We start from the raw sequence: 21,668 nt of genomic DNA, 5'->3' as shown, positions 1-21,668 counted from the left end.
GGAACATGCCCCCCGATGACCTTGGTGACTGGGCAGGTTGGTAAGGGAGAAGGCGCTCTCTTGGGTATCCTGTTCCCAAGTTGTTTAGGGCTTTGTACACTAGCACTACCTTAAACCTGGCCCGGTAGCAGATAGGCAGCCAGTACAGTTCCCTCAGCAAAGGAGTTACATGCTGAAAAGGGGCAGCTCCTGACAACAACGGAGCTGCTGCATTCTGCAGTAGCTCCAGCTTCCAGAGCAGCTTTAAGGGCAGCCCCACAGAGAGTGCACTGCCGTAGATCAGCAATTCCCGGTTGTTTAACAATAGCAGCAACAAGGTTTAAGGAAGCCCCATGCAACTAGAAATTTTATGAATGGGAACAGCATAGTCGGCAGCTTTCATCCCCGGGTTCGTATCAGGCAAGGAGTAGTCCGTAGGTCCTCAGGCTTAGGGGGGAGATTTTCCCTAGGGGTCTCCCGGTGCTCTTCCCTAGTGTGTAACGCCCTCTTTTGAGAATGGACCTCAGATTTCAGAAAATATGTCGCTGTTAGTTCTATCAGTGCCATAAAGCACAATTGCAGTTTAACGAACCGCATATATTTCCGCTGCATTCTCCCGGTATAACTCAATTATTCACGAAATGCCCTTAATGACGGGTTCGCCTTGCGGACGGTCCCGCTTGAATTTATACAGCAGGGACATTCTCACAAAACACGACATCCCCTCTAGACTGGGAGCACACCACTTCCGCCTTGGTAGGCATAAAAAGCATGCTGGGAAATGTAGTTCTGGGCGCGTATTGTATTGGCAGATGCATTATAAGCACTGCATCTCCCAAGATGCTTTGCGGCTGACCTGCTGGGAGAATCTCTTTGGCTTGGATAGTACCTGATCGTCGAGGGTGAGATCTTGTTGCTTTTTTCTTCAAAGGAGGAGGAGGGGTGCAGTGCCCCGTAAGCCCCGGAGGCTCTGGGCTGCCCCTAAGCAGGCGGATGGCGCAGTTGTGCGGGAGTTTATTCAATTTGCTTATGCAGCGGACGTTGGCTGCTATGGTAACTGAGGGCGCAATCCTGTGCACGTTTAGAGAGAGAAAAGGGTTGGCTGGGGAGTGCTAGGAGCTGTAGGGCTTTTTTCATCCTAAACATGCATAGCATTATGCCCTAAGTGATATTCCCGTGGAGTTGATAGAAAAAAGTCACGCATGCGGTACTAGCTACACTCACAACAGAAAGCGCCACAGATTGGGCATGTTCACACGTACAAGAGTTGCCTGCATCATTTTGAGTTTGGCTGCGGCGGGATACGAGGCACATTTAACTGGCATGACTGGATTGCCTGCCCACACAGCTAGCAGCAGTGTTGTTGTTCAGTCGGTCAGTCGCGTCCGACTCTTCGTGACCCCGTGGACCATAGCATGCCAGGCCTTCCCGTCCTCCACTCTCTCCCGGAGTGTGCTCAAGACCATATTCACTGCAGCATTGCCTAACTGCAGAAATTTTCAGGGACTTCTGTTTTATATCTACTTCTTTGCAGGAGCTAGAAGAGATACCCAGTTGAGAGTTGGGTGTGGCAGATTGCTGCTGTGCCCCAACCTCCTGCCCAGTTGGTGATAGGTTTAGTTTTACATTCGATTATATAAGGTGACTGTACCCTTTGTAATTAGCTGCTCCCCCTCCCGCCAAAAACAGCATAGTAGTAAGGGAAAAGAGAATATTTAAGCTGACAATCCTATTGGATTTGGATATAAGAAACTTGGGTTCAAATCCATACCAGCAGGGTGGCATTGGGTAACTCACAAAGCCCCAGCTTAAAATCTTCATGTAGCCTTATTGTGAGACTGAAATGCAAATCCAAGCTGCTTGATTCCCTATATTAGCCAATAAAATGAATTTATTATTTTCAAACCCTCAATAAAATATTTATAAAACTAAGTTAGGAATTTTTACTGTTTCTTTAGTGTCCACTATACTAGCATCCTTGGTATAGATGTAAAGATGAAGAACATATGAGAGGATCACAAGAGAAAGAAAGAGACAGAGTATGCAGTTGGAAGCTACGATATGGTAAGGAAGGCCCCATTAGGCAATTTATTCAACAGAATCATGGTCACAATGGAAATGGCCCTATCCCACATTCCAGCCAACCTAATGACCCAGAAGAGAGGGTTTCTAAGTATGGCCCTTTAAGGGAGAGGTGAGCAGGAAGGTTCTCCTAGGTATACAGTTCTCTCTCTAGAACTCCAAGACTGCATCTACAGTTCCTGCTGTCCCCTCTCCCCACATGAAATTCCTTATGAGTGAAACCCCAAGTTGGTAAAGTCCATAGTGAAATTGCCCATCCATGCCACCTATTTTAATTAATGCAATTAGTAAACAGTACACTCTACTCAGAGCATAGTTGGCCATGCCATACGTTTATGGTGATGCCTATGGAGAATTCATGCAAAGGAGGAACAAATTCCCTTGGTTGCTTCTGCACCCACTATTGTTGACATCATACTGGTGCATCTTGTTTGCACAACTGTCTTGGCTTCCAGCTGTCATTGTCCTCTCGCTTGCTAATTCACAACAGGTTTCAGTGAATTTCAGTGCAGGGCTGAAATTCATGTAGCACTGAGGTCTTCAGCATGGTGCCCATGGATACCAATATGCCTACAGACACCTCTCTTGACACCTGCCTGTCTCCCTGCCCCTCCTGATTTTTATTTTATTTATTCAGATCTTTAAAAATTAAAACATGTTTAACATGCTGGAAAGTGAAAGCCTGCCCCCCAGCACCATCTTTATTTGGGTTCAAAAGTGTGGTGTTGTGTTCTGGAGCTCAGACCCCACCTTTGACTTGTACTTAGATTCTTGGGCAAGTTACCATTTTTTTAGTCCCACCAGTTTTCCTTCTGATGAATTGGTGTTTTATGACCAGCCGTGGCAGCCGTTATATGAATGGGGAGCTCCCCACCTATGGCAGCCATTTTGGAGAGCACTCACAACACTCTTATCAACATTCCAAATGTGCCCACTGACCCAAAAAGATTGGAGACCCTTGGTGTAGCATATAATCACAAATTGAAACTAAATAACCATTTACTTTGACAGCTGCCTGCTTTTCTGCCACGGAGAACTTGGAAATCTGAAGTTGACTTAATTCAAATGCTAGGGTCCTCTTCAATATTTTCCTCAGCATTTGAATACAGATTGTTTTTTATCTGATGAGATCCCACACATTGATTGTTGGAACTGAAGATAAACAAGAACAGAGCTGAAAAGCATTTTTTCAGATCAAGGGGATTAATATCTCACTACTTCCGCACTATGTTATATCAGTATGAATAAAATATAATTTATACTAGTAAAGCCGGTGTCGCCACAGGCGCTAGTAGGCTGAGAATTATTGATGAAAATACGTTTGGCCGTTCTGCTTCTGTCTGGAACAACTTGCAAGGGCATTTCCTTCTTTCCCTCCCTCTCCCTCTCTCAACTGTCCAATTATGCCCCACATCAGCTTCCCTTCAATGAGCACCCCAATCTCTTACTACATTAAAGCAAGCCTCCCCCTGCCATAGCAAAGGGGCTCTTTCAACCCACCTCCCTCCCTCACATTCACCCACACAGTTAGCCTCCCTTCTTCCAATAAGGACTCCCTCCCATTACATGAAAGCACAGACAGACCCACCCCTCCTCTGTTGCAGGGAAAGGGGGTGTTCCAAGCCCCCAGCCCAGAAGCCCCACCCCCACCTGGGCGTGAAAAACAAAAGGTGAGATGGGGGAGGGGGGAGAAGAAAAAAGGCCCCCTTTCTCTCACCTGCTGTGAGCCAGAGCCATCCAATATGGCACTGGTCTTGCACTCCGCCCACTCCTGTTGCACCGCCTCGCCCACTACCCCCATCTCTCTCACACACACATACACAAACCCCACCAGTGCACAGGGTATCACAGGAGGAGGAGCACCAGCTCCTCCTTCCTCAGTCTCTGATTCGTCCAGTTTGAAACAATACAATCAGGGGCTAGGAGCATGGCTGTTGCCACTAGCAACCAAGCCTAGCAGGGCCCCATGAAGCCTGCCCGTGAAGCAAAATGAATAAAAAGAATCCCAAACAGAAATAGAAGAATGGAAAGCAGGAGGATGCAAGTAATGGACGTTGAAAACACATGATGTCAGATCAGGCACTGTTTGGTGTGGAGGAGCAAATAAAATTGCACTGAACCGTAGATCCATAGGAGACTGTTTGGCTCAGAGTAAATAAACATACTATTTGGCTATTAAAGCTTGAGATTTGAACTTTTTCAAAGTTTCAAAATTTTGTGCACATCTACACTACTCAAGCTTCAGTTAAAAAAAAAAAGAGAGCAAAATCAGTCAGGTAGATCTCCAGTAATAAGTGTTGTTGTTGTTCAGTCGTTCAATCATGTCCGACTCTTCGTGACCCCATGGACCATAGCACGCCAGGCCTTCCTGTCCTGCGCTCTCTCCCGGAGTGTGCTCAAGTTCATATTCATTGCATCGGTGATACTATCGAGCCATCTCATCCTCTGCCGTCCCCTTCTCCTTTTGCCTTCAGTCTTTCCCAGCATCAGGGTCTTTTCCAGAGAGTTTTCTCTTCGCATTAGGTGGCCAAAATATTTCAGCTTCAGCTTCAGGATCTGTCCTTCCAATGAGCACTCAGGGTTGATTTCCTTTAGGATTGACTGATTTGACCTCCTTACAGTCCAGGGGACTCGTAACAGTCTTCTTCAGCACCACAGTTCGAAAGCATCAGTTCTTCGGCGCTCAGCCTTCCTTATCGTCCAGCTCTCACAGCCATACATTACTACTGGGAAAACCATAGCTTTGATTAGACGGACCTTTGTCGGCAAGGTGATGTCTCTGCTTCTTACTATGCTGTCTAGATTTGCCATAGCTTTCCTCCCAAGGAGCAAGCGTCTTTTAATTTCATGGCTACAGTCACCGTCTGCGGTGATCTTGGAGCCCAAGAAAGTAAAATCTGTCACTGCTTCCATTTCTTCCCCTTCTATATGCCAGGAAGTGATGGGGCCAGATGCCATGATCTTCGTTTTTTTAATGTTGAGTTTCAAACCAGCTTTTGCACTCTCCACTTTCACCCTCAACAAGAGACTCTTTAGATCCTCTTCGCTTTCTGCCATTAGGGTGGTATTGTCTGCATATCAGAGGTTGTTGATAATTCTCCCGGCAATCTTAATTCCGACCTGCGATTCATCCAACCCGGCATTTCTCATGATGTACTCTGCATATAAGTTAAATAAGCATTCTGCTGAAGCCTAGCTTGTAGGAAGTAATAAGCGTTACACTAATGTATTCTTATATAGAGTTGGATAAATTGACCTGAACATATTCCAAGTTTTCTACAGCTCCTTTAAGCTATCTTGATTTTACAATAGCTTTTAATGTATTAAGAGTTAATTTTAAATTAGCAACTAATCAGCACAAGTCTTATAAATAATAACCTATGGCTACCAGCTCCTGGTTCCTGGAGTTCGTTATGCATCAGACTACATCCAGAAAGTTAGTCCAGAATAGGTGAGTTTTTGTCTTTGCTTTCATTTTTGTAATGAAGTATCTGTCCTTTTCCCTTTAGGCAGTGAAACCTAAGAAAGGACTAAAAAGTATGTATGTTTGTGTTTCCTTTTTCTTATGACCCTTTGGATATTGGCTTGGGATGGGGAGATCAAGTGGATACAGTAGTCCAATGGGAGCCAACCTAAGGAGTGTATATGTTAAGATCAGCTTTGGAGGTTCTGCTCATATGCCCACCAATAAGCTCAGGTAAGCTGGTGGGCACAAGAGATAGGGCATTCTCAGTGGTCACCCCATAATTATGAAACTCCCTTCCAAATTAATTTCGCTTGGCCACTGCAGGGCAGCCTCACACCTGGGCCTTCAAAATATATCTGTTCCAGGATGCCTTTCCCTGTCAATGTTTTTGTGCTGCTGGCTTTTTGTGATTCTGAGCAGTTTTAATGTATTTAATTAAAATCCTTTTAGTATGATCTATAATACCAAAGTGCTGTGTCATGCTAATGCAGGCTTCCCCAACCTGGTGCCCTCCAGACATATTGCATTACAACTTCCATCATCCCTGACTGGCATGCTCCATTGGCATGCTGGCTGGGGTGATGGGAGTTGTAGTCCAATACATCTGGAGGGCTTCAGGTCAGGGAAGGCTGTACTAATGTATACCGATTTGATATGTCTAATTTATCTATATGTCTTTTTCTTTCGTATATGCCACTTTGTGAGGGCTCTGACCTTAAATAAATAAAAGTGCAATCCTATGCATATTTAGACAGAAAAAAAAGGCTGGGGCATGTTGGGAGTTTTAGGCCTTTTTTCTGTCTGAAGATGCATAGGATTGCACCCTAAGCAGCTTAAGGCAGACAGCAGCAGAACAAAGGAAGCGATGGCCCCAGGTAGACATAACTCTGGCTCACTGCAAATCATGCTTTGCCAACTGGGAGGGCAACCCCCACCTCCCTTCTCCAGTTTGAGTTGCTCCTCCCTTCCCTTGTCAGCCTTCGCCCTAGTTCAGCATTATGTCTGCATCAGTGTTACTCATACTTGGTGCTAACCAGATTCCATCTTAACTGGGGGTTGCTGACCCATTTCAGACCCTTGTTAAGAGGGACAAGCTTGGTTAACAGGAAACCAAGATTACATTACACAGGACCCATGAAGTATGTTAATTGGTCGATATATTTCTCATCTCTGGAGTCCTTGTCATATTATGGCAGCTATAGACCTCTCCTGTTATGGTAACCTCTCTGCCAAATTTATGTTGGGCAGTCTTCTGAGGCTGTAAATTCATTCTGTCTTATTCCAGGCTCCATTGATGATGTCCTCAATGATCTCCTTGGTGATGATGGTAAATAATAATTGAAATGGAATAAGAACTTATAAAGCCTAGCAGAAAGTGCCATCAAGTAATATCTTTAAATGAGGCCCTGCTCCATATGCCACCCCCCGCCCCACTTCAGAGATTAGATAGGAGGTTACTGAAGAGAGGGCCTTTTCTGTCATGGTGCCCTAGTTATGGAATTCCCTCACCTGATAAAATCACTTGGTGCGATCCTGACCATTCTTCTAGGTGCCAGGTAAAATCATGCCATTCTTCTGTGCTGCCAACAGTATATGCTTTTATTCCTGCTGTCACTGTTTCATTTTGTTTTTTGGTGGTGTTTTTTAGTATGTTCTTATCTTGTGTTGTTGGCTTTAATTTTGTAAGCTGCATTGGGTGCTCTTTGAGGGGAAATATGGGGTATACATTTTCCTAAATAAGTTTTTAATTTCACCTACTTTATGGCTGGTGAGCAGTGGGGGGGGATATTGAGGACTTGCTTCATTTCAGAGGGGCAAGGGCAGTGATTATTTTCACCATGCTGTTCTGCTCACATTCTTCACCCTCCTGTATTGGCCCCAGGAGTGTAACCAAGTCACCCGTAGTGTGAGAGGGGCCTAGAGATCCATAATGCTTACTTAAGTTCATTATTGGTGCACTTCCCTTGCTAGTAGGCCTCTGAGCATGTGAGATGAGTCAAAGGCTGATACATTCCACACTAACAAGCTAGAAGATCTTACCAAGACAGGCCTGGGAAATGAAGTTTGTTTGTCTTAAAGCTGCAGGTGGCTGTGGTGCTGTGCTGGGAATGAACGCTAGGGGGCGCCTGCTGCTGTCATGCTGCCTCACTGCTAACATGTATGGTATAAAACCCATTGTACCTCATAGCTCTGGGTTCAGAGAAGGTGTGTGATCCAACCATTGGGTATGCCTGTGTGCTGTAAGTTACTCAATAAAGTATTCCTTATAAGTAAACCTGGGTCTGATTTATCACTATCTTGGCACCTCTAACTTAAAGAGGTCGAAGCCCACGGCCGGGGCAATACCCCCCCCCCCCGATCTGTCAGGGGCTCAAACATGTTACGTTTACGCACAATATGCTCAACCCTGGCTTGCTTGCTTGAGACTACTAACATGAGGAGACTGCTAAGATCTTAAGAGTTGAAATGCAATGGTTAGAGCAAAGGCCCTACACGTGTAGAGCAAAGGTCCTACACGTCAATCTCCTAAGTCTCCATCTCTCATTCCTAGATGACATTCCCCTTAAATCTAACAAACCTGCTTCATTTGGTAGCAGTAGAGGGAGAGCCAGAGGAATCACCTCACAGACCAACAAAAAGTAAGTAGTGGCATTACGACTTCTTTCTGTAGCACTTTCAGTGTACAAAATGATGGCGGTAATGTGGGAGCTTCTTGAGCAGGGATGGGGAACACATAGCTTTCCAGGTGTTGTTGGACTGCAACTCCCATCATTCCTTACAATTGGCTATGCTGACTAGGGCTAATGGGAGTTGCAATCCAGCAACATCTGGAGGCCCACATGTTCATAGAATCATAGAATAGTAGGGTTGGAAGGGGCCTATAAGACCATCAAGTCCAACCCCCTGCTCAGTGCAGGAATCCAAGTCAAAGTATCCCTGACATGTGGCTGTTCAGCTTCATCTTGAATGCCTGCAGTGTTGGAGAGCCCACCACCTACCTAGGGAATTGGTTCCATTGTCGTATTGCTCTAACTGTCAGGAAGTTTTTCCTGATGTTCAGCCAGAATCTGGCTTCCTGTAACTTGAGCCCATGATTCCGTGTCCTGCACTCTAGGATGATGGAGAAGAGATTCTGGCCTCCCTCTCTGTGACAACCTTTCAAGTACTTAAAGAGTGCTGTTGTATCTCCCCTCAGTCTTCTCAAGGCTAACATCTCTGTTCTTGAGCATCACCCAATTATTATTTCCCCCGCCCCTGACCTTATCTCTCTCAATTTGGCCTTCCTGTTTCAGGGATCTTTCCTAAGTAGCATGGCTACTGAAATTTCTTCTACGCTGAAGTGAATTTGGAGATTCCTCCTCAGTCAAAGCACCTGAGCAATTTTGAAAGAGTTTTTATAACAGGGTTTTTAAAATGTGGGTTTTTAAAAAAAACGTTTTGCACATTCTAAGCTTGTTGCTTGTTTGTTTTTCAGGAGCCTTCTGGATGATGACTTCTTCAGCAAAATAGCTCTTGAGGAAGGGGCAAATGCAGAGGTGAGAATAAATAAGATTTCACATCTTCGGTGCATGGTAAATGAAGGCAGCTTCCAGTGGTACAGCTGAACAAACCACAGGAATTTTCTGGCAGTTTACTCCTGTGTCTGAAAATGGGACGTGGAAAGGAGTACGTACATACAGTTCAGGAAAAGAATGGGTTCTCCTGTATTGTCAGATTATCATATCATAAGGTCCTGCTGCAGAAGGTTCTAACATTTTTGCACTGGGGCCCAGTATTTGTATGCCTGGATTAATGGATGTGCATGTTGGTATTACTGGGCGTAACTGCCTTGGTTTTACTTACTTATTTTTTACTAAAGGGTGATATACAAACAGTATAAGAAAGTAAGTAAAGATGTCTTTGTTTTTGTAATTCATTCACTCTTAAGGATCCTGATATCTCAGATGTAGACCCAGATGCTCTTCTAGAGACCTTGAAGGTAAATGGAGAACACTTCTTCCAATGTGAAAATAAACTGAGCTTGCTGTTCTCTTCTGAGGGTGGAAATGTTGCTCTTCTCAAAATATATGCATTTTCCCATGCCCAGGATATGAATGACATGGAAGACGATCTTCTGGGCATAAAGAAAGCAAGCTCTGGGCCTGTTCAGAAACACATGAAGAATGTGGCAAAAACTCAACCTTTAATGGAGCCAGCAAGATCTGCCAAGAAAGCAACTGTCGCTGAGAAAGGTGAGGCTCCTTTATTTCCTCTGCGCAGCTTTTCAAAGGGATTTGGGGAAACTACGTCTCAGGACCCGACTATTCACATGCAGTGGCTCCTATTCCTGTAAAAAACTATTATAATGGCAATGATATTCCAGTGGCGTCCACTCTGTCATCTCTGTGTACCTGTTATGGAGCCTTTACCCTTATTGGCTCAGGGCTAATTCACAACAACCAAAGTGGCATGGTGAGAATGTGATGGGAAAGTCTGGAGGCACACTGCTTCGAGATCACTGGAGGAAGGGCAGGAAGATTTGTTGTTGTTGTTTTTAAAGCGAATTCAGTGTACTTGAGTGGAGTTATGCTTGTGGTTTGTTTTGGGAGTTTTTTAATTTTTCAGAATTTTATCATCATATTAAACAAGAACCATAGCCGTGGCTACGTGGTTGTGTGTCGGCTTCATCACAACCACTGACTTCTGTGACACTACTCAGGCTAAATTTAGCATGGCTAAATGTGGCCTGGCTTACAAGTGTTTGTGATGAAGGGATTGGACTCAGCCCAGATACACTCAGCTGACACTCTTGCCAGGCCAGTTTGGGGAAATGTCCCTGACTTTTCTGCTTCACTCTTCTCTTTTGGAAAAGGATAAATTTTCAAATTAAAATCAGTGGAGAGTATCCAATGTTAGTCCTACATAGAGCAAACCTATTGGAATGAATGAAACTGAAGTTAGTCATCACTAATGGAAGTCCCATTCATTTCAATGGGTCTATTCCACATAGGACTAACATTGGATACTACCTAGTGGGCCCAGGCCAGCACCTGGCTTTCACTCATGGAAGGTGGGGGTGTGGAGGCCTCTGCATGAGCAAAGAGGCCTCAGAGAGCCTTAAGGCTTTGGTATGCATTCTTTCTGTACCCACAACCAGCCCTTGGTGCCTGCATATTTTCAAAAAGCTTGCTGTGCTGCTGTCACCTCCCAGCCCAATAACTAACGTGTTTGAGAATGTGGAGCAGTAACGAGAGATCTTATATATCTTATACCAAGACATCCAGCCCTACAAATCCCAAGTGGTACAGGCACGTCGCTCGCTCGTTGTCAGATTGTGCAAGTGCTCCAGAAGGAACAAGGTGCTGGCACCTAGGTGGGGAGTGGAGAGGTCTCTACATCTTTCTCCCAGGCAGAGGAAGATTAAGAAGGAAGCAGAAGGTTCCCTCTAGATTGGAATGACCGGTCCCCCAGGTCCTGCAATGGCTGGGTGACAAGGCCAGCTCCTTCCCCCTGGCCTAGCAAAGGGGTCTCTTGTGATGTCCTCTCCTTTCATGCTCAAGTCTGAAATGGGGGCTAGTACACTCCCTGGCTGTCAGAAAAGGGCAGGTTGTGTTCTTGAACTGCTGTTGGAAGAGAAGTTACTCCTACAGAATCATCTCTGAACCATGAATTCTTTAGAGAGTTGCATCCCATCTTCATGATCTTGGTGCTCACTACACTTGAGCCAGTTTTTTTTTTTTAACCAGAAGCATTCAGCATTACACTGACTTGGGACAGAAGTTTCCTTGTTACATAAGAACTGGATATTAGTGAACATATCTACCATGTCTTTAAAATCATCTATCTGTACAGGAGATTCTGTAGGTGGAATAAATAAGGCTCCTAGCTCTACCCCCACCACCTCCAGACATCTGAAACAGAAGTTCTGATTGCTGGCATGGGACATAGTGCTGTGTGTGTGTGTGTGTGTGTGAGAGAGAGAGAGAGAGAGAGAGAGAGAGAGAGACATGAAAAGAAAATCTAAGTTTGAACACAAAGTAGATCTGGAGTGTGTATGTAATACGTTACAAAAAGTCTAGGTTTCAGCGCAAAGTAAATCTGGTGTGAGTGTTTGTGTATGTAATTTAAAACATTTAAAGTGTGTATGTACTACATTTAAAAAATCTGGGTTTTGACTGAAATCTGCAGGGGAAGGGTTAGGATGTGACCATAGTTATACTCAACCATCAAACAAGAACATGTTTTTAAAAATGCAAATAAAATAGAGGAAAAAATCCAATAAAACAGCATAGCAGCAGGATAAAACAGGAGCAGGTTAAAAACATTTAACTGAGGTTTTAAAAGGCCTGAGGAAATGAAAAGGTCTTTGCTTGACACTGATGACATGTTGGGATAGACCCATGGTGGCCATGAAATCCTGAGCTGTACCAGACAAGGTAGCCTTGACATGAATGTTGAGGTCTCCTAGGATGGGTTGGTAGTCCTCAGCACCAGGTCTGAGACCATCTCTGTCAGGTCAGGTAGGAAGACCATGGAGCAGTGTGGTGGTTGGTGCATTATCATAATTGCCAGGCCATCCCAAGTGGCCACATCCAGGTACAAACACTCACAATTGGTACTTAGCTGGTCAGGTACTCTGGCAAGGGAGATAGAAACCAGTGGTGGGCAACCTTTTTTCCATTAAGGACCATATTCCCTCACATTTCTCTGGAACCACATGCTGGTGGTGGCCAGAGTCACCTCACATTTAACAACATCACCACCCCACACTTCTTCTCTTTCAATGATTTCAGTGTGGGGCAGCAATGATCTTAAGAGAGAGGGAATTAGTGTGTGGGCAGGGTGATGATTTTAAGAAGATCCTCACTGTCATCTTTCTTTCTCTCCCTGTCTCTCATACCATCCATCCATTTCCTCTGTTGTCCTTAGACCAAGGAGATCTGGATTCAGAACCCTGCTCATCCACAAAACTTACTAGCTGACCTTAGGCCATTCTAACCTTGAGTTCAGCCTTGCCAATCTCACTGTCAGTTGGGAAGATAAATGGTGTGGGACGGACATGTACACACTAAGCTCTTTGGCAGAAAGGCAGGATAAACATGTAATAAAATGTTTAAAACTCTGGATCTCTGATAAAGTAGGGAAACAATTGCCTATTTATTGTGCCCAAAAAGGGGCCTTGGAAACTTGGTTAGTCTTGACCCAACTGAGGCCAACTTGGGTTATGTAAAAGTATCCTAAGAATACTGGGCCGTCTTGGGACATCATTATGGTAGTGGGTTTGAACCTGGGCCCTACTAGGTTGATGTCCTAACTATTAAGTCTTCTTTTGTCCTAGTTCTTGACATGATCAGCAGATCTTTGTTATACTCTTTGTTTTGAAACAATTGTCCACTCTCCTAATGACCATTCATTTTCTAGAGGTATCTTTTCTTTTCTTCTTTGAGATATGGATGACCCTTTGGCTGGTCTTTTGTCTGATGAAGAAGAGAGCATGGTGAAGAAAGTACATTCCTCTGCCACCAAAAATACTCCAGAAACAAATGCTGGAACCTCTAAAGAGAAAGGTCAGTGAAGTTACCAAAATTGCATCACTTCTGGCTTGTTTGGCTTCTTTGGAATTTGTTGTTAAGACTAATTAAAATGTATTGCTTTCATTTGTGCAAATGAAATGGTTATGGATGCCCATAGTAACGTTTTTGGTAGCCTATGCGAGCATAAGAAAAACTGTGCTGGATCAGATGAAAGGCCTGTGTAGTCCAGCATTTTGTTTGCACAGTGGCCAAGCAGCTGCCTCTGGGAATCCCACAAGCAGGACATGAGTGCAGTGGCACTCTCCCACTCATGTTTCCTAGCAACTGGTATTGAGAGGCCTGCTGTCTCTGATCCTGGAGATAGCATATAGCCACCATGACAATTGGTAGTCATCGCTAGCCTTATCCTCCATACATTTGTCTAATACCCTTTTAAAGTTGTCCAAGTTGGTGGCCATCACTATATCTTGTGGTAGTAAATCACATAATTTAACTATGTGCTGTCTGAAGAAGTACTTATTTTTGTCTGTCCTGAATCTCCCACCAGTCAGCTTTATTGGATGACCCTGGGATCTAGTGATACATGGGAGGGAGAAAAACAACTCTCTATCAATTTACTTCAGCCCTTCCTCCCCCTTCCCTCAGCTCCTGTTGCTAATCCAGCTGTTTCCCACCCCCAGGACTGTGCTCAAAGTCCTAGCACAGATTATAGTTACTCCATTTTATAAGCAGTCTTTGGAGAAAAATGGATAAGGGTGTCACTAGATATGAGATCTAGATATGCCAAAAAGCAGTGTGCCATGGCAAGATCATATCTCCCCACCTGACCTAATTCACAGGTTTGTGGTGAGGATAAATGGGATAAGAATTGTAAAGCATTAATATATTTGGCATAAGATGAGTCAATATAATCAACAGTGGGATTCAACCAATAGAACTCTTATGTAGCAGGGGTTTTATCAGGCCAGCATTAGGATGTGTTAGCAGAGCCAAGAGTGGATTTGTATTTGGAAGAGCATTCTGAATAAGACAGGATTAAATACTCTGTGTTCTGTCCAGGTCTTTCAAGTACCAAATGGTTGTTGCTCTTCTAATTGTCACACCCTCGCAACCTAGCCCAGGGATGTAGGAACTGGAATAGTTGTGATCATAGTTGTGATTGCATGTGAATCCTTGGCTGTTTCCTTTTCCTCCTGTGCTGTAAAAATGGTTCCTATGTAGGTTTTAATTTTTGTTATTACATTTGTTGTAAGCCACCATGAGGGTCTGGAGGGCTGAAGCACAAGGCAGGAAATTGGAAATATACAAGTCATGCCACGTAGTTTAAGATATAATTCTTCAGCACAGTCTGTAGTGGCTTGGGTGTCTTTTGCCATCTCAGCAATCCGCCATTAGCTTCAAATCTAATCCAAAGTCATGCTTCTGCAGTCAGCCTCCTGGTTAGATTATCACAATGATAGAGTCATTATTTACTAGGCATATATTCTGCTACGGAATGGTAGTCTGGTTTGTCTGCCTGAAAGGATGTTTGGTTAGAATGGGTAATATCCAAGGTTAGTCCTATGTAGAGTAGACACACTGATAGGAATCCCATTCAATTCAGTGGGTCTACTCTACATAGGACTGGCAGTGGATACCATCCAATGATACCCTGGGCAGATCTTCTTATATCTGAAAACAAGTCACAAGCTTGCAAAAGATCCTTCCACTTTAGAACCGCTTAGCACTGCATGGGTAGCGCTCTTCCACAATTAGCTGAAAGCAGAACTAAAATAATACAGCACTTAATATAGTGTATATAACCCAGTCACTGCTCATTTCTGTGGCTAAGATCCTGTTCAGCAAAGCCCCCTTGGAATGTTTAGTGCTGTTTTGATATAGAAAAATATAAGGAAACAAATAATGAAAGGAAACCAGTAATTAAAGCTTCTGCAGGGAACAGAAACTGAGTCTTAAAGCAGCAATTCATCAGGAATCTCCCAGTTGTGCTGAACAGGAAGTAATAAATCTGGCAGGACCTTCAAACAGCAAGCTATAGATTAAAGGCACAATAGCCCACAAAAAAATCTTCAGCAGTGTTTTGCCAATCCACATTGGATAGCCCACACTGGTGCTATAACTGCATTTTTGTTTAAATAAAAAAATAAATAAAACAACACTTCAAATTGAATCTGAGAAAATACAGGAGGACAAGACATAAAACACTCAGATGCAACAGTTTGGCAATGATATCATTAACAAGTGTTGGCAATAAAGTGATGAATAAAGGACAACAATTCCTAAGAAAAGAGCCAATGTAGAAGTGAGAAAAGAGCAAGCCATGCCACAAAACTTTTAGCATAAAAATGATAGCTAACTGTAATAAAATATTTTAATGGAGAAGACTCATTAGTCTGCTTACTTGAAGCATTTTCTGAAGGGGGCAGGAGACCCATAACACTTTGACTAATGCTGTAAATTTAGAACTCACTGTCACAAAGCCTTTCAGTTGGATTTATCAGGAACTTTTCTGTCTGCAGCTCCTGGCCATGCTGTTGCCTCTAATCGAAAAAAGGAGGAGTTAACATTTGAGGATGATGGGGATGATCTCATGGATGCCCTGGGGTTTGGCAAGAACTTGAAGGCAGAACTACCATCTGACAAAACGGGTGAAGTGTAAGCAGTCTCTGTTCACTCACATGCAGTGAGTTATGTGACTCTTTCTGCTGGAGGGTGAATAAATGGCATTACTGGATATGCAAAACAGAAGAATAATTTCACATTTGGGATAAACTAAGGTGAACCAATGCATGTTAAAATTTGCATTATACGCATTGGTTTAGTTGCAGTATATTATAGCAGGGGTGGGCAACTTGTATTCCTCCAGATGTTTTGGCCTACAATTCCCATCAGCCCTAGCCAGCATAGCCAACAATGAGGGATCATAGACCGAAACATCTACAGTACCACAAGTTTCCTACCCCTGATACATAGGATAGGGCAGGAATGACCAACATCCTAAGTCTGAGAAGTTGGACCTCCTTGAACAACCTGCTCAAGAGTCCATCATCCCCAGCAATGATGGCATTGCTAGCCTCAGAGTTGAGCAGGGGTGGGGAACCTGTGGCCCTCCAGATGTTGAGGGATTACAACGCCCAATATCCCTGACTATTGGCCAGGCTGGTTTAGGATGATAGGAGTTGAAGTCCACTAACATCTGTAGGGCCACAGGTTATCCACGAACAGTTTAGAGAGGACAGCGCGTGGACCAAAACGCATGGTCCTCTGCTTCTGACCAGCTTCAGCAAGAATAAAATTGCCTCCTTGCCACTTTCACTTTTCTTCTATCCTGCATACATTCAGTTAGCGGTAGAAGAGTTATGTTCACCTTTGCTGAAGCTGGTTGGTGTAGAAAGCCAAGGCATTCTGCCTTCATGTCAACCTCCCCTATATTCTGAGCACCCAAGAACCAGTACAGTAATGGTTTCCAAGGGCCATACAGAAATCTGATTGCAGGCTGATGCTGCCTGCAGATTCCATCTAAACTATCCCGGGCATAGAGTTAAGATGTACTTCTGCTAATTTCTGGAAACAGTAACCAAACATCCTAGATTCCAAGCATTTTGCAGAAACAGCCTGTGTCTATTTTCTTGCCAGCCATGAAGGATGGAGCTGAAGTAAGGATGCTGAAGAAGCCACAAGATTCTCCCCGTGATCTCCAGATTCTCTGATTTAAAATATGGGCTGGTTGATGGTGTAGCTTCTCTGTAGATCAACCTCAGGAACGGCAATTTCACTGGAGGGGGTTGGGGAAAGGGGTAGCCTGTGGTGGATTCTGGAGGTGGGAAATTGGCCCCTGGACCCTCTGAAGTTGCCCATCTGTGGAGTTGAATTTGTATTTCTTTCTGGCAGAGGGGAGCCTCGTCCTGCCCGATCCATGCTTGATGAATTGCTGGGACGAGGAACAGCAAAAAAACTCCTAGAGCGACCAAACACAGGAGAACACAAGGAGTTCAAACTGGATAAGAAATATCAAAAGCAGGCAGGCAAGTGCGGTAGGGATGATTGATCCTGTCATCATTTCCTCCATACATACAGTAATTTGCGGAGTTTCCTTGGCCTTCTTTTGAAGCATCAGAGATGGCCACAGCTGGAGTTAGAACCGTGAGAGAATGTTTGGTGCTTGAAAGGATATAGAGGATATTATCTGATATGCTTGATCGTTGTCTCTTGCTTATAGATTAGTGACTATTCACAAGACATGTAACTCTGGTTGCTCTGACAGGGATATTCCCCCCAAACCAGATTGTCAAGGGATCCTGGTTTTCTCCCCCCACACACATCTTCATATAGTTTTGTTAAGGAAGCCTCCCCCAACCTGATGCCCCCCAGATGTTTTGGACTCCCATCAGCCCCAGTCACCATGGCCAATGGTCAGGAATCCTAAGAGTTGTCGTCCAAAACATCTGGAGGGCACCAGGTTGGAGGAGGCTACCTTTCTTTCAAGGTGATCTCTCCTTCATGTGTGAAATAAATGTGCAGCTCTTACTCATGTCTAGCGCATCTGTTACAGTAATATTTTCCTAGTCCTCAATATTTTGTAATTAGGGAAACGCGATTCCTTCCTCAACTAGCTCTTGCAATTGCCAAGTGGAACATGGTTTGAATGACTTTCATAGGTGCCTGTTGCATAGTGCCTACGATGTCACTGAAGTGAAAAGTGACTCATGTCCAATGCACTTTTAAGAGTGTTTTAAACTCATTTAGGGTGCAATCCTATGCATGTTTAGACAGAAAAAGGCCTACAACTCCCAGCATGACCCAGCCAGCCATGCTGGGAGTTGTAGGCCTTTTTCTGTCTCAACATGCATAGGATTGCACCTTTAAATTCTGAACATTCCTCTGCTATACCACTCAAGGCAGCCCTTTGAAAAGGAATAAAAATGGCAATCGCTAGCCAGGCTACCCATTTTATCCACACAGTTTCTTGTCATGAATCGGCCCTTTGAAATCACTAGAAACCCTACGGTTAAAGCAGCCTTTCCCAACCTGGTATGCTCTACGTGTGTTGAACTACACCTCCCATCATCCCCACCCAACATGGCCAACAGGTGCCAGGTTGGGGAGGGCAGGTTTAAAGTGTAGTAAATGTAAGTGAGTTTTATTTCCCTTGTGCCTTCTGAGCCTTCAAGACTCATGCCTATCACATTTATGGGCAGTTTTCCACAGCTACTAGTTCAAAGAAAAGGTTCATATGAATCTTCCTTATACTGAATCAGACCATTGGCCCATCTAGCTGAAAACAGTCTACACTGACTGGCAGTGACTTCCCAGGGTTTCAGACAGGAGTCTTTCCCAGCCCTACCGCGTGATGCCAGGGATTGAACCTGCGGCCTTTTGCATGCGACACTTGTGCTCTTCCACTGAGCTACAGCTTCATCTCCTCGTTTCTTTAAGAAATGAAGACTAATATCCCCTGGAAGCTGCTTACAGTTTGCATGCTACATTCTGCCTACCTTTTAGACCTGCTAGTCTCCTCTGACTTCACTTTGGAGGCTCTAAAGTCTATCATGAAAGCAAGAGTTCACTTGATGGTTCAGCTTGACTCTCATGGCTGTTAACCATATACAGATAAGGAAGATACTCTGGGAGACGAGTTCACTTTTGGGGCCTACCAACCAACCATGGCCTCAACTCCAGAGGGACGGCAGTCAAGACGACAGTCTGTCAGGTAATGACAACTGTACTAGCTACAAAATGTGGTGTGTGTTTTTTCTCCCACAAGGCAACCTGTGAAATCTTACACATCTCATTCTTTCCTGTCACAGGTTTTCCTCCGAGAACCTCAGTGAACTGAAAACAGACCAGAGGTCGAAGCCGCCCACCCCAGCATCTGGCAGCCCCATAGGCAGCAAGACTGGAGCTGATTGGCTGGGGCTGAAAGATGAAGACTTTGACGTGCCGCCTGCATCTCCGCTAAAGGAATCCAGCAGGAGCAGCCTAAGAGGCGCTGCACTGGATATGCTACCCAGCCCTTCTGATGCTGAGCACCCTACACCTACTAGCCAGCTCCCTTCTACATCCAAGCTATCTACTGAAGCAGTGGCACTGAAGCCTGAACCAAGTGAGGATGATGGTGACAGCTGGCTGAGTAATGTCTTATCTCAGAAGAAATCTCGAGCTCAGGAGAAAGGGAAGGAGAAGAGGCCTGGGCCCTCAGACTCTCGGATACAGGGAGAGGAGGTGGCTCCCATCACTCTCACCACGTAAGACCAGAGGGTTCTCCATTTGTGCACGTAACGTTTTTCCGATTCTGCAAACAACAAACTGGATATGGTTTACCAGTCCCTTATGTATTCCAAATATATGCCATATATGGATATGTAAATTCTCTGTAGGAACCCAAGTCACAACACACAAGAACCCAAGTCACAACACACATGAAAAGCCACCATCTTTGCTGCAGATGTTGTTCTCCCCTACAGTAAATCTTGTAGGCTGATGAGGGGAGGGTATTCTTTAATGAACTATTTCCATACAATAGTTTTACTTAACATTTTTTGTTTTTGTTTTATCAGCCAACGTGCTACCTCCGCACAAAGACATCAGCGGCCTGTGGTCCCAATAGATAGATCTGCCAGACTGGAAGAACCTGAGTAAGAAACTGCTTATGGGCATCCGATCAGCATCTGGTTGGCCACTGTGGGAAACAGCATGCTGGACTAGTTAGGCCTTTGGTCCGATCCAGCAGGGCTCTTCTTATTCAGACAAGCTGGAGAGGGTTCAGAGGAGGGCAACGAAGATGATCAGGGGACTGGAAACAAATCCCTATGAGGAGGGACTGAAAGAACTGGGCATGTTTAGCCTTGAGAAGAGAAGACTGAGGGGAGATAGATAGCACTCTTCAAGTACTTGAAAGGCTGTCCCAGAGAGGAAGGCCAGGATCCCTTCTCGATCATCCCAGAGTGCAGGACACGAAATAATGGGCTCAAGTGACAGGAAGCCAGATTCCGGCTGAACATCAGGAAAAACTTCCTGACTGTTAGAGCAATACAACAGTGGAACCAATTCCCTAGGGAGGTTGTGGGCTCTCCCACACTGGAGGCATTCAGGCTGGACAGCCATCTGTCAGGGATGCTTTGACTTGGATTCCTGCATTGAGAGGGGGTTGGACTCCATGGTCTTATAGGCCCCTTCCAACCCTACTATTCTATGATTCTATGATAAGTCCTCCTGGTTATTGATGGGTTGCTCTTCTTGTTGTATAGCAGAGATGGGCAACTTTGGGAGGTCCAGGGACCATTCCCCCACCTCAGACATGGTCCATACTCTGCAGGGCACCACTCCATAGTGCTAAAAGGATTAAGCACTATTAAGCACTAACAAATTTAGCTTTGTTCTCAAGCTAAATTTGATCCTTATAGTGCTGTGTAGAGCTAATACCACCAATGGGGGGGGGGGCATAAAAATACCCTTTTTTCTGCCACCGCCAGATTTGGGGGTGGTGTGGTGTTGGTGGCAGGGGTTCCATGCAGGCCATGGGCCACATGTTCTGCGGTATAGGTATATGTGAGCATATGAAAGCAGAAGGGGAGGGAGAGGACTCTTTCCATGCTTCCGAAGTGCATCTGAAGGGGCAGGAAATGTGAGTGATTCTAAGCCACATGGTGAATGAGGGTGCAATCCTAAACAAGAGAAAGTGGATCCCATAGAAAACACTGGGATTTACTTCTGAGTAAACATGGTTAGAAGTGTGCTGTGTAACCAAAGATTGCTTAATGCAGAATAAAATACAGGCATTAGCACAGAGTTGTGAGGATATTCCCATATACTCAGTGTTCAAAAACAAGGGGGAAATTGGCTCATTAGCTCTTTTTTAAACACTCTGATTAGATTAACGAAAGATAGGCTAAAGGGTCCCTGATCTACGTGGGCCAAGTAATCCTACCAGAGGAGGGGGAAGTCAGGGATGAGGGGATGGCAAGAAGGACAATATGTACAGCAGCTCTAGGGCTGATGTACTTTCTCCACTGTTCTGGGGCCATGTCAGGGGAACAGGAGGACTTGGATCCAAATATTTCCCCAGCATTCCCTCTTTTCGCTCTTACTGTCATCAGAGCACTCTTGGTGGAGCAGCAAGGGCAGTGGAGGTTTCTGTGCCCACCGCCAGGAGGCTTGCAAAGGGCAGATCTCCCTCTCCACACACAGACCTTCTTCTCCACAGACAGGAGGGGAGATCAGCGCTCTCCTATGGCCCCTGGGCTGCCCTCCAAGGGTCCATAGGACTGTGGCCTAAATGATTTTCATTACATGCAATGAAATGTAGAGTAATGCAATGGGTTGCACTTATTCCAGAATAAAAGACTATTATTTGGATGCCCATCTATCTCTGAATTTCTCTCTTTCTCTGCTTACTACAGGTCTTCCATACCTTGGTTAAAATCTCAGGAACAAGCCACTCCTGCTTTTCCATTGGATCCCAGGAAAGGGACTCCCTTTGGAGACACAAGTACGACAGGTAAGAGTCACATTCCAGCTGAACTGCCAAAGGAATGAACATTCCCCAAGGACCTCCATCACTGATTACTTTCATGCCTTCTAATTCAGGGGTTTCCAATATGGTGCCTAGGAGGCCAGCTTGAGGTGCC

General features: G+C 44.7%; 1 protein-coding gene across 8 annotated transcripts in view; it reads left to right on the top strand.

Annotated features, from left to right (window-relative positions):
- Positions 1-800: 800 nt before the first annotated feature.
- FBF1 (Fas binding factor 1) overlaps positions 801-21,668 on the top strand; it is a 39,303-nt gene continuing 18,435 nt past the window's right edge. For 7 of the 8 annotated variants that reach the window (XM_084838145.1, XM_084838144.1, XM_084838146.1 and 4 more), the window contains exons 1-15: positions 801-881; positions 1,938-2,043; positions 5,571-5,598; positions 6,813-6,854; positions 8,079-8,166; positions 9,003-9,063; positions 9,456-9,506; positions 9,615-9,759; positions 12,955-13,074; positions 15,561-15,696; positions 16,933-17,066; positions 18,652-18,751; positions 18,849-19,286; positions 19,599-19,676; positions 21,441-21,538. In XM_084838145.1, the coding sequence (XP_084694271.1) occupies positions 2,041-2,043; positions 5,571-5,598; positions 6,813-6,854; positions 8,079-8,166; positions 9,003-9,063; positions 9,456-9,506; positions 9,615-9,759; positions 12,955-13,074; positions 15,561-15,696; positions 16,933-17,066; positions 18,652-18,751; positions 18,849-19,286; positions 19,599-19,676; positions 21,441-21,538 (1,522 nt within the window). In that variant the 5' untranslated portion in view covers positions 801-881; positions 1,938-2,040. The remainder of the gene's footprint in view (positions 882-1,937; positions 2,044-5,570; positions 5,599-6,812; positions 6,855-8,078; positions 8,167-9,002; positions 9,064-9,455; positions 9,507-9,614; positions 9,760-12,954; positions 13,075-15,560; positions 15,697-16,932; positions 17,067-18,651; positions 18,752-18,848; positions 19,287-19,598; positions 19,677-21,440; positions 21,539-21,668) is intronic. The other variant, XM_084838148.1, reaches the window with a different exon arrangement.

The sequence above is a fragment of the Heloderma suspectum genome, chromosome 2 (assembly GCF_057233095.1).
Source record: "Heloderma suspectum isolate Gila_16-S chromosome 2, 16-S_ref, whole genome shotgun sequence".
In the NCBI taxonomy this organism is placed as follows: domain Eukaryota; kingdom Metazoa; phylum Chordata; class Lepidosauria; order Squamata; family Helodermatidae; genus Heloderma; species Heloderma suspectum.
This window is presented reverse-complemented; position numbering and strand designations above follow the sequence as displayed.